Source organism: Schistocerca gregaria, chromosome 4 (assembly GCF_023897955.1).
Source record: "Schistocerca gregaria isolate iqSchGreg1 chromosome 4, iqSchGreg1.2, whole genome shotgun sequence".
Lineage (NCBI taxonomy): Eukaryota > Metazoa > Arthropoda > Insecta > Orthoptera > Acrididae > Schistocerca > Schistocerca gregaria.
In genome coordinates, this window is record NC_064923.1 from 99301888 (window position 1) to 99318927 (window position 17040).

At 42.3% G+C, this 17040-nt stretch overlaps 1 protein-coding gene across 1 annotated transcript in view; it reads left to right on the plus strand.

Annotated features, from left to right (window-relative positions):
• LOC126267297 (nibrin-like) overlaps window positions 1–17040 on the plus strand; it is a 179017-nt gene that overhangs the window by 105881 nt on the left and 56096 nt on the right. The window contains exons 6-7 of the mRNA XM_049972374.1: window positions 8198–8332; window positions 8525–8984. Coding sequence (XP_049828331.1) covers window positions 8198–8332; window positions 8525–8984 — 595 coding nt within the window. The remainder of the gene's footprint in view (window positions 1–8197; window positions 8333–8524; window positions 8985–17040) is intronic.

The window sequence follows — 17040 nt, forward strand, 5'->3', positions numbered from 1 at the left end:
TACTATATACATTTATGTCACAAAGGATAACACTTCATTTTTCAGCAGTACATCTTTTTTATTAATAATCATAAATACTCTTGTTTATATTACTTGGTCATTATATTTTTCCATTCTACTACAATTATAAAACGTGAACCTTTTAATCCATGCTGGAATTAGCTCTTTCAATATCAAAAAATCGAGAGGACCAAAATTTTTGTTTCTGCTCTTTTTCCAGTTGTAAATACCAGATGCCATGGACACTTAAATTTTTGTACTATTTTTTCCTCAGTACCCGCTAGTATCATTATTTATCGCCATCTGCAATCTGGACGGACTCAGGGAAAAATGAACGTGTTCTTTCTGACATTCATAAAACCTAATAATGCTAGTGGCATGTAGAATCCATACTTACCTGAATGATTCCTACAAAATGTGTGACTTCTGTCACGATACTGTCATTTTCCCTTTGGATCAGTGTCCTTACCCTACGAGTGCACTTTCTCCTTCCAGTTTGGTAGGTACATCCCTCTTAATTTCTATTCTCCTATGGTACAGGCCAGTCCCCTTCTTGGTGCCCCTGTCCGCACAATATAGATCAGCCTTTCTTAGGTCTGCCTATCTGCCTTATATCCAATAAATGCTGGGTGTGCCCCCCACCCCTTTATCCTTCCTGAGTAGGACTCATGGTCCATTTTCCAAGTATACATCTTCATGTACACTATAATTAAATATCCTCTGGAAAATAAAGTCTGCTTCACACTTAACACTCACTTGCTAATACTCCACTTCTCTTCCACTTCTAAGCTTCCAGTAGACATCACATTTATATACACTATTCAATATATTATACATTTACTTATGTTATACTTTTCCCACTATCCTACAGTAACTATCACAATTAGTTCCTCCCTGGCTTATGCTCATTAATTCCTCCTTGGTTTATGCTCTCTTTAATTACTTACACTTCCTTCTTATGCATCCCTGATGTAGGATTATCATAGTTTTTTCATATCCTTGTGTATATATGCAATATATATTCTTTTTTTATATATAAGTTTCTTTCACGTACCTAGATAATGTAGAACCATTATAGTAAACGACAATGTGTGCATATTGCCCTAAAGTGTCCCTATATAACCATATGTGCGATGTAGAACCCTCACAGTAAATGACAATGTGTGCATCCTTTCCCGATGTACGACATTCCTGCCTTCCTACATTGCTTGACAGTTCTCCCCTTTTTATGTGTAATATCATTGTTTTGTTAATTGTATTTATTTATTTATTTGTGTGTGTGTGTGTATGTGTGTGTGTGTGTGTGTGTGTGTGTGTGTGTGTGTGTGTATGTGTGTGTGTGTGTGTGTGTGTGTGTGGCCTAATTCTTTGGCCTACTTACATAAAATAAGTTGTAGGTTAATGGAAACCACAGAAAATGAGAAGGACTAATGCAATATAAGTATATGAATATGGAAAGAGGAAAAGATAGATAGGTCCTCGAATGTGAAATAAGAAAGGAAAAAGTAGAAACAGTTGCTAAGATCGAAGAAGAGAAAGAAGATAGCCCCAAAGACAGGAAACCCTTCCCACCCCCCCATTCCCCAGGATCCTTACTTCACCGATAATTGAGTGAGAAGCCAGAGGAGGTATGGTGTTAAACGTATCCTACAGGACGGACTTTCTCACCTTCGCCTTTGAAGTCCCCGAAGAAAGATCTTAGCAACACCTCTGGAATGGCAAATGGTGAAGAATCAGTCACACTTGTCTTCAAGGGTTGTTTGGAAGGTGTGGTGTGTGTTCTGTGTTAGCCATGTTTGTACTTACACTACCCACCCCTTCAAAAACTACTATAAACCCTCCCCTTTACATCAGATCTCATAAAAGGTATAAAATATTCTATAAAAATAGACAATTATACACTACGATCAAATAGTTGTTTAGTTAATCACTTTACAATATATTTTATACATGCATAAAATACTCTGTTCAGTTTATGTTTTCTCGATATCACTCTGTTTGAATAGTACCATGATATTATTTTTCCATTAACTATGTTCTATTCATTTCATTTCATGTCTAGGGATCACTGTTTATCCGTGATTCCCTTAAGTCTATTGTTTTTCTATCATATCCTGTTTTCTATGTGCTAAAATTATCGGATAGCTTAAGAATTCATTAATAGATAACAGAATAGTTTAAGATTTGAAGGGAATTCAGTGCAGGAAAAATAGTACAGAAGAAACACAAAAACAACTCGGGATCCGACAGTCGTCACTCCGCTCATTAACACAGAATGTTAACATCCCTGGGGAATAAATATAACTCCACCCGGATGCCATAGATCTGATATTAACTTCACTTGAGCAAGTGCAGACCAGTACTCCTTATTTAATTTTATGTGTAGGTCTCCCCACAGCAAAACAATTACCATTTCACTAGGAAACACAACATTGGGTAAAATTATTCTATTTTCTACTATGTCATGGACAAGTTTGAATTCTTCACACAAGTCATCCATAACCTTGCTTGCATCATTGAGTTTAGAAAAAGCAACCATGTTTCCCGAGATTATACTCTCGGTAACTTCTCGATCTCTAATTAGTTCAAATGGTTCTGCCAAACTACTTACATTTATAATGTCAAAGTTGCCTATTTTTTCTTTAAAACTTTGTCCGATATTATCGACTCGTGAACTAACAACATGTGTAGTAACACCTGGGATTTTCGACTGAATAATCAACATTACTTCCTTAGGTCAATCTGTGCACTCTTTCAAAGTATTCATTTCCTGTATTAAGGAATTAAATGTAACATTACATACATTTTAACAAAATTTTAATTTTTCACTAAATTCAGATTCTACATTATTATAATTATCTTCAGTTTCACATTCTAACTTTTTAACTAAGTCCTGAAGTTTGTTACTCTGTGTTGACTCAAGTCAGTGAACAGTTGGTTTACATGACTACTTAACGAACTAGATAACTCCTCTCTCAAATCTATTTTAAAATTCTCTACTTTAGTAATTAAAACGTCAAATTCAGTCTTCAAATTTCCCATGCCTTCACATAACTGACTTTATTCTTTACTTTGTTCATCTATTCTAGCACTTAACAACCCTGAAGTCTCATTCTGAACATTCAGTTTATTATTTAATTGAGTGTTCACTGAATCTAATTTAAGACTGAGCATTTTGAGTTGTATTTAGTTCTTTTCTTAAAGAAGTATTTTGATCTGTGAATTCTTTACTTTGTGCATCTAATTGTTCCCGTAAAGTTGCAATTTGAGCATTTGACTCTGTTCTTTGGCTGTCTAATTTAAGACTTTAATTAAATTTGCTACCTCAGTCCAGTCTGGCATTTCTTTTGTCACTGTCATGTACATGGCTGGTTCCGATGTTTCCCCAGTTTTTTTTAGTATTATCTATATTTTTCTTACTTTTAGATCACATTATCATTTAAAAAAATCACTTCTGAGTATAACAACTTTACCAACAGTCTATTTTGGACAGTATCCTTAACTTCATACTCAAATAATTGTCTTTCGCTCAACCAGCATTGAGTTTTAGGCTGTGTCGGTGAGCAGGAGTGGATTCAGCACCAGTGAACAGCACGGGCGCCAGCAGCATCAAAGGTTGGTTTCTGCATTGGAGTCAGTGAACGGATTTGTAGTCAGCACCAGTGAGCAGCTGCTGGTGCCATTGGCGTCTGTTGCTGGTTATGGGGTCCACGCCCCCGCGATGTGCGTGAGGGCTCCTTACTCTCCACACTGAATCTTCATCATCGAATAGATCTCGTCATAACTCTTTTTAGTCTAAACTGTTGACATTTTCCCTGCATTTTTTCATGTATGTTATTTATTAATATTCAACCCTTTTTACCGTTTATGCAGAATCCAGCTCTGAGAAACACTTTCCCTGTCTTGTTAGTAATAGTTGCTATGGCAACTCACAATATCGTTTTATCTTGATTACGTTTGAAAATTCCCTTTTCTTCAAGTCCTGATCACTTCGGACCCCACATTCTAACGCTCTTTTGACGATAGAACATGTGCAGTACATATACAAACTTTATGTTTTCACCAATTAATGGTGTAGTTAACTATGTAGAATAACGTTCTTGCATTCCACATATAAATATGTCCATCTTCTCATATTTCACTCGTAGTTCGAACTTTAGAAACAATTAATTAACATGTACAAACGAGTTTCGTTTTGGAACCACTCAAAAATTCAAAAACTGGTCTTGCTTCTAGCAAGCCTAACACCAATATTAAGTAAGAGTCTCTAGACACATCATGTTTGAATTTTCTATAACAATTACAGTTATTTGACTACCAAGGAATAATACGTAGTTACTCCTTGCATCCTCCATACATGTTCTATGGCGCGAGCAACAAACACTTGTTGGCATCGCTCATCTGACGCAACTCTTGTCTTTCCATGAAAAATGTCCATCCTGCACACACAGACATGTATTGTGCAGTAAATAGTCCTCATTCTCTCACACTTATCTCTGAAACATCACTTGTTCAAGGCGGCAGAAGGTTGAGTGGTTCCAGAATTTATGTGGAAATTCTCGAATCACTACAAAATACAAAACAATCACAGTTTTATTTAAAGACAACAATCCTAGGTAATGTTACAAAATTGCAGTTCGCGGCAGTAGAAAAATAAGTCATCATTAACTTTTGCAGTGGAAATTGGTCAATGAACATGATTAGTCAGTGTCGTTAGTGCCCAGAAGAACTGATAAGGCAGGATGTGTCCTGGGGGAGAAGTTAAATTCTGGAATGAATAAGAGGAATGCTTCAGTTGAGTTGTAACATCCAGAGTGTCTTTAAGTTGTTTGGCAAAATTCAGGTCCCCGATTATAGCAGTGGAATGCTTTGTATAGAAGTCCACTATTATGCAGTGATGCTCGGTATATATGTGGAGTGAAATTCCAATTGGAACACAAAGTGAAACCATAATGAGGACTGGAACAGTGTATATTTGTTGTGATAATTCAACTGTTAGTCAGGAACCAATTGAATTTGTTGCGTGTGAGACAAACTGTCTTCAGAATGTGAATCTTCAAGTTTTCGCGGAGCTGTCTTCAGAATGTTTAAACCAGAAATGGAGTCTACTGGATATGTTGAATTATGTCATTCAGGTGTAAATAATGACTCTGAATTGCACTACCTTTGTCTACTTGGAGGCAGGACATGTGGTGGAGTGCTGGGTTGTGCTTATGCTGTGGTGGTTGAACAATATGTGCTCAGATTTGTTGGGGAGTTGAATTTTATTTCTGCATATTCCTTCAAAACAACATGGTAGCCTTCTCCAAGATACTGGCTTGTGATCACCATTTTTCTAATGCAGGTTTCCAAATTTTGTAAACTTGGAACATAACTTTGCCATATCAGACAACAGTGAAAACAATGCAACAACAAAGCATCAACATAGTGAAATAATGCGAACAGTGACAAAACCATCTGATAGTAGATGTAGATAATGAAATAGGGATCAATAACTAAAAGAGTGAAAGGTGGCTGAAAAAGACATACTGGTTAATTTTGGGATAACTGGGAGTGTGTAACACACAGATGCAAAGGTAGTGACGTATTAGTAGCACTGGGGTCTGTTAATCCTCTTGAATCAAGTTACAGCCACATTAGAACACAGAGTGGCACGCAGTGGAGAAGAGGTATCAGCTGTGTTGCTGTTTAACAAAGGTCAGACGTCCACAACGAACAGGCTGTTGCTCTTAGCAACAATCTAGTGGGGAAGTAGTTCTGTCCAGCTAGTAATAATATCAAACTAATATGCATAAAACCGATAAGGCACAGAGGTAACTTTACAGGAATGATACAAATGCTACACTTACACAAAATATTCTGTCTTATCAGGGGCCTGATGGGGTGAAAACACACAACAGAATCATCAGTATGGCTGAACAATAGAATGACATAGAAAACACTTACACTATCTCCCACCTCAGGTATAAGATATAATTTGTTCCTAATCCCTAGACCATAAATTCTACAGATGGGCAGAACATGAGTGTAGTGGTCATTGTCAATTGCAGTGTAACAGTTTTAGTGAGCATTGGCTTTTGTCTTGAATGGTTCTTTCTGAGTTTTAACAATGTGGAAAAAGATAGATTGCTACTTACTGTAGAGAAGACACATGAAGTTGCAGCTAGACACAATTAAAAGACACGTACATAAAGCTTTGGGTCACAGCCTTCATCAGCAAAATAGAAACACCTGCCATTCATATACACAAGCAAGCACACATCATGCACGCACAACCGCCAATTCCAATAGCCCTAGTGTAGCTTCTAGAGTTTTCGGTCATGTTTGCATGAGGTGTACTTTCTTGTGTGTATGAATTATGTAGGTTTCTCTTTTGCTGATGAAGGCTGTGGCCGAAAGCTTTATGTAAGTTTCTTCTAATTGTGCCTGTCTGCAATGTAACATATCTTCTTTGTGGTAAGTAGCAATCTATCTTTTCCTATATTATTGATGTTCCTATGTGGAGTTTCCATTATTTTCTTTCTGAGTATTGCTAGATCCACTACAGGAGATGGCATATTGCTGCCTTGATACTTGATTAATTGATCAGATTGAACTATAATCTTCCAATCTAGGAGCTGCAATTTGGAATTGCATGATTTTGATGATGGAGCTGTTGTCTCTGTGACAAATCTGCATTTTTCTGCTGAACTCTCTTCCAAATAATCTTTAATATTTTAGCCAGTGACTTCACTTCACTGGACTACATTCCTGGTTGCAATTTCTCGATTTCAAATGGGAAGTGCATTGGATGATCGTAAACCAACTCAAAGGGATGCAACCCAGTTGCTTCCTGCATCATGGTATTGTGGGACAAAATTAGAAATGGCAAAAGTTCACATAATAAGACAACATTTGAACAACAGTTTTATCAACGCTTTCAGCCCTGCCATTACTATTAGGATAAATTGACATAGTCCTTCGCTTCTTTATTTTAAGTTGTCAATGTACCTGTGCCATAAGACTGGACATAGAGTTTGTCTCTCTGTTTGAAGAGATAGACTGCAGCAGGCAGCCTGGACTGACTGCAGTAAGCACTCAACTTTCATGTCACAGCACAGGACCAGGTGGCCCTGCATAACGGTTTCACACATCTGCTCATGTCTTAGTAATTTGTAGATGGCACCTCAAAAGCAAAAACATTCGTGCACCCCATTGAGGGTGTAGCCAACACTGGAAAGAAGTACTCTGTAATTTATATACTGCACTCAGCTTTAAAAAAAGAAATTGTATCAGTTTATTTGGTCATGGAAATTACATGGTGAGGATTGCCATTGGCGCAAGGGGAGATAACTCTGGTATCTCAGAGATGAAGGGCAAATTCCAAGTTAAAGAAACTAAGCCATTTAGTGTCTGCACTAAGCAGCAACTTGGAACAGAAGAGAGGAATGTTTTTGCCATGGCTCTGAGAGCCCCCAGTCTCAGAAGTCAGGTGATCATACTGCACGATTTGATTGACAGGGCAGTGTTGCTGATAATGATTTGGGCTATTCTAGTGTTAACTGCCCAATTGTTGGCACATCAGCTGAAAGGTAAAGGATGAAAAGGTGGCCTTGTTGTAAAATTTAAATAATAAAAATGTCTTGCATTCATGGCCTGGGGGCACCTTGTACAGGAACATAGAACCTTGCAGCAGTCATCCAACACCTGAAAAACTGTGAACTGTAGCACCAGAAACACATATGATTACCAAACTTCCTTTGATACATTGAAAGACAGATGTGCCAGCAATGCTGCCAGAATTGTTGTGGTGTGCAGCACTTACATTAATTGAGGCTGCTGTTGGTAATGCTTTTTCTAGTGGTCCACTTGTTTTTGAAGCAGTGCTGCCTGCTTGTATGTATTTATGTGACTGGAGGAATTGTAGCAGTTCAGTGCCCACGAAACACACATTTTGTAGAACTTTTCTCATTGCCAGTTATGCAAGTCTTTTTCAAAAAAGAGTTTACTAGATCACATTTCACAGGCACATACAACAGAAAACAAGTACCAAGCGGCCAGCACCTTTGATTAGCCAGGCTGTCATAGTGGAGAATAGCGTTGGCACAGTATTAGGCTAGATAAAAGTTCAGAAACACAGTACATTCTCCTCCTTCAGTTTGTATAGTATAAATATTTACAGTATGTTCAGTAAACATCAGCCTCATTTTCTTTCTAGGTGGAACTCCAGTTTGTATAGAGGACACAAGAGTATCAAAACAGGAGCTCATTTCACCAGATGTAATTGTTATGCAGGTTGCTGATCGAAGTTCCCAGTCATCACAAATGCCCAGCTTTTATGCTGACTACATAAGTACCTACAAATTTATTAACATATTTCTTTTCTTGCTCTTTTGTGCTGAAAGTATTCCTTGATATGTAATAACTGCAGTGATATACTGCATAACTATTTGAAAGTATAGTATGTAGTTTAGTAGATGATATATGTCTTTCAGGACACTTAAAGTTACAAATATAAGTAATGTTTATCATATCTGATCTTCAGACTATCTGCAGGCATCATCTAGGAGACTTATACCTGTGAGTGAAATTGGCTTAGCTATTTTACATTGCTCACTGGAGAAATATTGTAATCCAGCATTCAGCTTCGCATCTAAACTATTACAAGGATGTAAGGGAACAGTGATCCAAGTCTCTTCTGAACCAGTATTGGCACTGGACACACAAGAAGCAGAAGCACTTTGTGGTAAAATTAAAGCATCTTCTAGTAACCTATTTGAAAGAAAGAAAATAATACCAGCAAGTGGAACAAGTGACAAAGATTGTGAAAGTACTTCAGGAGTGGCACAAAGATTTGAGAATGATGAACATCAAAACACAGGCTCAATGGACATTACACCTCCAAAGCAAGTACTATTTGTAGAACCACACGCAAGACTGCAAGAAAGAGGAAAGGATTCACCATTGTCAAGCAAAGTGAAGCCTTTGCCCAGTCACTCCAAGAGGTATGTTAAGTCTTCGTATTCACACACATCTTTAGTAGGGAAAAAATTATGTATGTAAAAGTTTATGCAGACCTAAAATATCTCAGCCATAGTGAACAATAGAAAACACTCATTAATGAAATGGCTGTTATTCAGTAGTTTTGTATAAAATTATTATACATGTGTCACTGATGTTCCTGCACCCCAGTATATTAATACAACAACAAAAACAATCAATTATTGATAATATAATGTAAAAAGATTGTATCAGGGGACCACTCCCCCCCCCCTGCCCACCCCACCCCACCACCCCACCCCACACACACACACACACACACACACACACACACACACACACACACACACACAAAAGGATTTAACTATTACAAGCTTTCAGAACCATTGGCTCCTTCTTCTGGCAGAAGAGTTGAAGGGGAAGGAAAAGGGCTGGAGGCTTACCAGACAGGATGAGAAAGAAATACTGATTGTTGCGGACTGCACCAGATGAGATTTGAAAACCTGAGAGCTTAAATGTCGAAGACTGGCTAATATGCTAGACAGAGATTACTACTAAAACATCGTGCATGAGTTAATAAGAGTGAATAGCTAAGTGCATTATATGTAAAAGAGATGGAAGGGGGAACGGCGAAAAACAGAAGAGTCAGAGAATGAAAGATGTAGAAAACTGAAATGGAATGAAGAAAGGATTAGTTACTGTGAATAGATGCTGACATGGAAGGAATTAACATAAATTAAGGCCGTGTGGGTGGTGTGAACCAAGGACATGTTGTAATGCAAGTTCCCACCTGTGGAGTTCTGAGAAACTGGTGTCTGGGGGGAAGAATCCAGATGGCACGTGTGGTGAGACAGGCGCCGAGGTCATGACTGTCATGTTGTACGCCATGCTTTGCAATAGGATATTGTGTGTTGCCTGTATACACCCTCTGCCTATGCCCATTCGTCCTCACTGATAACTGGGTAGTAGTCATGCCGATGTAAAAGGCCAAATAGTGTTTACAAGTAGCTGGAATATGACGTGTTGTTTTGCAGGTGGTTTTCCCTTTGATAGTATATGTTTTGCCAGTTACAGGGCTGGAATAGGTCGTGGTGGGAGGGTGCATTGGGCAAGTCTTGCAGTGGGTACAATCGTAGGTGTAGAAGCCATAGGGCAGAAAGATGGGTGCAGAAGGAGCATATGTCCTGGCAAGGATGTTTTGTGGAGATTGGAGGGTGACAGAAAGCTATTCTAGGTGTGGTGGGCAAAATCTCTGACAGAATGCATCTCATTTCAGGGCACAATTTTAGGAAGTCACGGCCTTATCAAAGTAGCTGATTGATACATTCAAGACGAGGGTAATACTGGATGACAAGTGGTGTACTGCAAAAGGTTTTTTTTTTTTTTTGGGAAGGATCAGCAGTACCAGGATTGGATGTGATGGCCCAGGGGAAATCTGCTGTTGAACTCGGCTCTTGGGATAATCATGTCCAGTGAAGGCTGAAGTGAGAGTGGTGGTGTATTGTTGTAAAGGGTCTGTATTAGAACACATACGTTTGCCTCAAATGCCAAGGCTGTGTGGGAGGAAATGTTTGACATGGAAAAAAATGGTAGCTGTCAAACTGCAAATACTATTTTTTATTGGTAGGTTTGAGGTGTTCAAAAGTGTGGAGCTGGCCTTCGATGAGGATCAGATCAACATCAAGGAAAATGTCACAGGATTCGGAATAGGACCATGTGAAATTTAATTGCAAGAAGGTATTTATAAATTTTAACAGGTCAGCCTCACCATGAGTCCATCAGCAAAGATGTCATCAAAGTACCTGAACCAAACCAGGGGCTGAAGGTTTATGGATCTCAGGAAAGCCCCCTCCAAGGTGCCCATGAAAAAGTTGGCATAGGAAGGAACCATCCTCGTTCCCATGGCCGTACTCTTGATCTTTTTGTATGTCTGCCCCTCAAAGGTGAAGTAATTGTTGGTAAATATGAAGTTGATTAAAGTGAGCAAGAAGGATGTCATTGGCTTGGAATCAGGTGAGTGTTGACTGAGGAAATGTTCAGCACCAGACAGACCATTTACATGGGGGATATTGGTATAGAGAGAGATGGCATCAGTGGTGACAAGCAAGCTGTCTGGTGGGAGTGGGACAGGCATGGATTTCAGATTATCTAGGAAATGGTTGGTATCTTTAATATAAGAGGAAGGTCTTTGTGCTATGTGTTGCAGGTGTTGGATCAACTAAGGCAAATATACATTTGGTGGGTGCTTTGAAGCCAGCAAGTATCGGACGGCCAGGATGATTGGGTTTGTGGATCGGAGGAAGAAGGTAAAAGATGGAGGGTGTATGGTTTGGGTGGTGTAAGAAGTTCTATGGATTGAGATTAAGTCCTTGTGAGGGGCGTGGGGTTTTTAGGATGGACTGCAGGTCACTTTGAATCACAGGGATGGGATCTTGATGGCAGATGCTGTAAGTAGAATTGTCGGGCAGCTGGCGTAGACCTCCACTGACATTCTCCTGTCTGTCAAGTTCCATAGTGGTAGATCCTTTGTCTGATGGGAGGATAATGATGGAGTCTCGGCTATTAGGGAATTCTGCGGAGGAGAGGATAGGGTCGTGTTGTAGGGACCTGAGGAAAGGTTGTGAAGCAATACTGGATATGAGGAATTCTTGGAAGGGATGTGAGGTAGAGATGGTGTATCAATTTGGGATCATGGTCAGAACTTTTCAAGGTAAGGTTCAATGTCATGTTTTCTGTCGGAAAGATTTTCAAGTTGGGTTGCAAAGTGATATTTCCAATTGAGAAGGAAAGATTGATTTTTGGGGACTCCGCCTTATGAGCCCAGTGCAGCCGCCAACTCTGGTACCGCGCGCCGCGGAATTTGAATCCGCGCCAGACGTCATGGGCGTCGAAGACCCATAGAGGTCTCTACACCATCGCACCGCAAGCTGTGGCGGCACTCGCCTCCTGGCCCGTTTTTAGTGTGGGGGCGCCAAAGTGGAATACGTGGTCCCAGGGGCCAATAGCGGTGCCCCCGAGAGCGTACTTAAGCACCGGCCACTCGCTCTGCCAGTCAGTCTTATCTCGCTTACATCGGTTTACACCTTGCTTGCGCTAGACTGCTTTCTTCCTGGTTCGTGTACGAGTTTGTTTCCTAGTGACTCTGTTGCTCGGTCTTGTCATATTCATTCTGTCCTACGTTGGTCGTGTCTGTCCTTTCCTGTTGTGTTGTTCGCGGACCTCTCCGCGGGTCCCGCCGCGCCTTTTGTCGGTGCTACCCCGCATCCGTCCTGGTCGCAGTTACAACATTTTGGCAACGAGGTAAACAGTGGTCGTTCTTGGTATGGAGGCGAAGTTGGTCTGTCTGCTGGAGCAACAGCAGCAGCTCATGCAGCAGCAGCAGCTCCAGTTAGACATCTTACAAAAGTCGCTGCAGTTGCTAACGGACAAAGTCGATGCCCAGGACGCGTTACTGCACCAGCTTCAGGGTCCTCGGGTGTCCGATGCTTTCCCACATCCGCCATCGTTTCCACCCTTTAATGACACTAAAGAGGCCTGGGAAATCTACTTACATAGGCTGAAACAACATTTCATGGCTTTCCAAGTCACGGATGACTCCTTGCAGCGGTCGTTTTTTTTTGTCTTGGCCCTCTCCAGACACATTCTTTCTTCTTCGCAAGTTGGCACCGTTGTCCGATCCTGTGGCTCTCTCTTTCCAGGAGATCTGCCTTTTGCTGACGAACTATTATTCCCAACACTACCATGTAGTCGCCTCTTGGCTGGAGTTCCACAAGTACCATAAACAGCCTGGTCAATCATATCGTTCCTGGGTCACAGACTGCAGGGTCTCAGCCGGTCGATGCGATTTTATGTGCACCGATCAGCAGTGTAAGGCTTCGTATGCGGACTCCCTGATCCAGAATGTGGTGGTTCAGCTGGCTCTCGATCCTGAGGTCCATACTGCGGCGTTGAAACTCGACAACCCCTCCTTGGAAGACATTCTCCGCATTGCCCACTCCTTTGAAATTGCTCAAGCGGTTAACGAGCGTCTTATGGCGCAACCACAGGTGGCAGCAATTGCAATGTCCCGGCGGGTTCCGCCCTCGCGATGTCAACATGGCCCGACCGACAGGGGCCAGCGCCATCGAGACTCTTCGTGTTCCGACGTCTCTATGGCATCGGTACCTTTGGTCGCCCCTCACCACCGGACACGCGGTCCACTTCCATCTTGCTCATTTACGGCCTGATTGTCCCCACCACTGGAAATAGTGCATGCTGTGTAACAAGGAGGGCCACATACGATTATCGGTTTGTCATAGTTGCTCGACTTGATCCAGTCCTGCCCCTCCTGGGCCTCAATATACCATCCACACTCTGCAATCAGTCGTCCCACAGGATGACCCATCAGTGAGGAAGCTTTTCCTCATGCTCCGAATTTTCACTGAGGATGTCAGTTTTCAGGTCGACACTGGGGCCACCGCCTCTCTGATTAATATGGCGACATATACACAGCTGGGTTCTCTTGCGTTGTCGCCTCCCTCTCACCGTTTGGTCACCTATGGTGACGGTTCCATTCCTCTTCGTGCGCAGTTCGTCGTCCAGGTAACATATAAGCATGTTCCGCGGCTCCTTACCCTCTTTGTCGTTGACCATCTGACGGCTTCGAATATTTTTGGCCCGGATGCGTTTCAACTGTTTGGCTTTTCAATTTCCGACGATGTTAAGGTAGTTTCCACGGCTGTTTCCTTTCAGGACTTGGACGATTCGTGCTCTACTTTTGTGTGGTCGTTTGCATCGGATCTCAGATGTGCTTCCAGCTTTCAGGTGCACATCACCCTCCGGCCGGATGCACAGCCTCGCTTTTTCTGGACCCGGCGGCCTTACGGCCAGCGGTCAAGCAGGAACTTGATTGGCTCCAGGCCGCTGGCGTGCTGGAACCTGTAACCTATAGTACATGGGCGACACCACTGGAGGTCATACGGAAACTCAATGGGTCCCTTCGGCTGTGTGGGGACTTTGGCGCTACAGTCAATGCTCAGTCCCTCATTGACACTTACCCCATTCCCCAACAGGAAGACTTTCTTGCCAAGCTTGCCAGGGGAGAGTATTTTTCCAAGATCGACCTCACCTAGGCATACCACCAGTTGCCCTTGGATGCCGAATATCAGAACACCATGGTTATCAACATGCCTTTTGGATTGTATAAGTATAAGCTCCTTCCCTTTGGTGTCGCTTCAGTGCCGACCAGTTTCCAGCAATTCCTGGAGTAGCTTACCCAGCCTATCCCTGCATGTGTGAATTATCTGGATGACATCTTGCTCACTGGATGTTCCCACCAGGAACATTTGCAAAACCTCAGCGCCTTATTTCACACTTTGCAGTCTGCTGGTCTCTGCTGTCGGCTGGACAAGGGTTGTTTTTTTCAACCAGAAGTGGAATACTTGGGCCACGGGCTTAGCAAAGATGGCATTCGCCCTTCAGGTCGTAATGTCGCTGCCATTGAGGACCTTCCTCATCCCAAGGATTTATTGGAACTGCAGGTGTTTCTGGGCAAGGTTACTTATTACTTTAAGTTCTTGCCTTAGGCTAAAATTCTTGCCCCAGGCTGCCACCGTTGCTCAACCTCTCAATCACTTGCATCGCAAAGGGGTACCTATTATTTGGACTCCTACCTGTGACCAGGCTTTTCTCCATTTAAAGGCAATGCTGAAGTCCGCCCCTTGCCTTACTCCCTTCTCTCCGGACCGCCCCTTAGTTGTGGCAGCTGATGCGTCGGCATACGGCATTGGGGCCATCCTTGTGCACCGGGATGCCGATGGCTGTGAACAGCTCATCGCTTATGCCTCTAAGATGTTGACCCCGGCGCAACGGAACTACTCCTAGATTTAAAAGGAGGCCCTGGTGATAGTGTTCGCCGTCCAAAAATTTCATTCCAATCTCTTTGGGACAAAGTTCACCCTCCTGACAGACCATAAACCCTTGGTTACACTTTTCGGGCCCCACTCTCACCTTCCCAAGCGGACGGCTCAGCATCTCCAGCACTGGGCATTGTTTCTACGTAATTACGCTTACACCATCTGGTATAAGCCCACCGCCCACCCTGCTAATGCAGACGCTTTATCACTTCTCCCAGCGGGCCCCAAACCTGCCTTTGACCAACAGGAGCTCCTCTGCTTTCACATTGATTCAGTCCGCCGGGATGTGCTGGACAGTCTTCCTCTTATGGCTGCTGATGTTGCTTCAGCTATCTGCCGCAAACCTGTCTTGCGGTAGGTTCTCAACTACGTGGTCCACGGGTGGCCATTTTATGTTACTCGTCAGATGCAGTCTGATTTCAGCCCCTGGTGCCACCTGTCCCACAGGCTCTGCGTGGTCGATGATGTCCTTCTGTTGGCCACGGAGTCAGATGCCCACCAGGTAGTCATCCCTCCGGAATTGCAGCTTCGGGTGCTCAGTATGTTACACTGCGGGCACTGGGGTATGCCCTGTATAAAAGTTTTGGCTCACCGGCGTTTGTATTGGCCCGGCATCAATGGCAATATTGAGCACCTGGTCCGTGGGTGTACTGTCTGTGCGCGTCACCAGGCCTGCCCCCCTCAGTCGTTTGCACCTTGGCCTGTGTCTTGACAGCCCTGGGATTGCATCCATGTCGATTTTGCGGGCCCGTTTTTGGGGTCCAAGCAGACCTATGCTTGTGTCTGTATATGTGCGGATGGATATGTGTGTGTGCGCGCAAGTATATACCTGTCCTTTTTTCCCCCTAAGGTAAGTCTTTCTGCTCCCGGGATTGGGATGACTCCTTACCCTCTCCCTTAAAACCCACATCCTTTCGTCTTTCCCTCTCCTTCCCTCTTTCTTGATGAAGCAACCGTGGGTTGCGAAAGCTTGAATTTTGTGTGTGTGTTTGTGTTTGTTTGTGTGTCTGTCAACATACCAACGCTTTCATTTGGTAAGTCACATCATCTTTGTTTTTAGATATATTTTTCCCACATGGAATGTTTCCCTTTATTATATACACTAAAAAATTGAAAAATAAAACAAAAGGCAGTTGATTGCAGTAATGTGTGGAAACCTTTATTCATCACAATCACGATGTTCCACATCCATAATAGAAAAAAGTATATTTTATTGTTAAACCTTGACCATCTTGATCAAATATCCCATTGTCAATTGCTTTTGCATCAAAATCACTGAAAATGGTTGGGTTTAAAAACAAGTTGTCAGTTACTGTTGCACTACATTCTTCAATCTCTAATGTAAGAATAAATCCACAGCTAGACATCTACAACTTTAGATGACATCAATCAGTAATACCTGACAGAAAATCATTATTAAATTCTCGACAAACAGTAAGTCTCCATTTAAGTCTGCATAAGCTTTGGCCGTACCGCAGGTGCAACCACAACGGAGGGGTATCTGTTGAGAGGCCAGACAAATGTGTGGTTCCTGAAGATGGGCAGCAGCCTTTTCAGTAGTTGCAGGGGCAACAGTCTGGATGATTGACTGATCTGGCCTTGCAACATTAACCAAAACGGCCTTGCTGTGCTGGTACTGCGAACGGCTGAGAGCAAGGGGAAACTACAGCCATAATTTTTCCTGAGGACATGCAGCTTTACTGTATGATTAAATGATGATGGCGTCCTCTTGGGTAAAATATTCCGGAGGTAAAATAGTCCCCCACTCGGATCTCCGGGCGGGGACTACTCAGGAGGACGTCGTTATCAGGAGAAAGAAAACTGGCGTTCTACGGATCGGAGTGTGGAATGTCAGATCCCTTAATCGGGCAGGTAGGCTAGAAAATTTAAGAAGGGAAATGAATAGGTTAAAGTTAGATATAGTGGGAATTAGTGAAGGTCGGTGGCAGGAGGAACAAGACTTTTGGTCAGGTGAATACAGGGTTATAAATACAAAATCAAATAGGGGTAATTCAGGAGTAGGTTTAATAATGAATAAAAAAATAGGAATGCGGGTAAGCTACTACAAACAGCATAGTGAACGCATCATTGTGGCCAAGATAGACACAAAGCACATGCCTACTACAGTAGTACAAGTTTATATGCCAACTAGCTCAGCAGATGATGA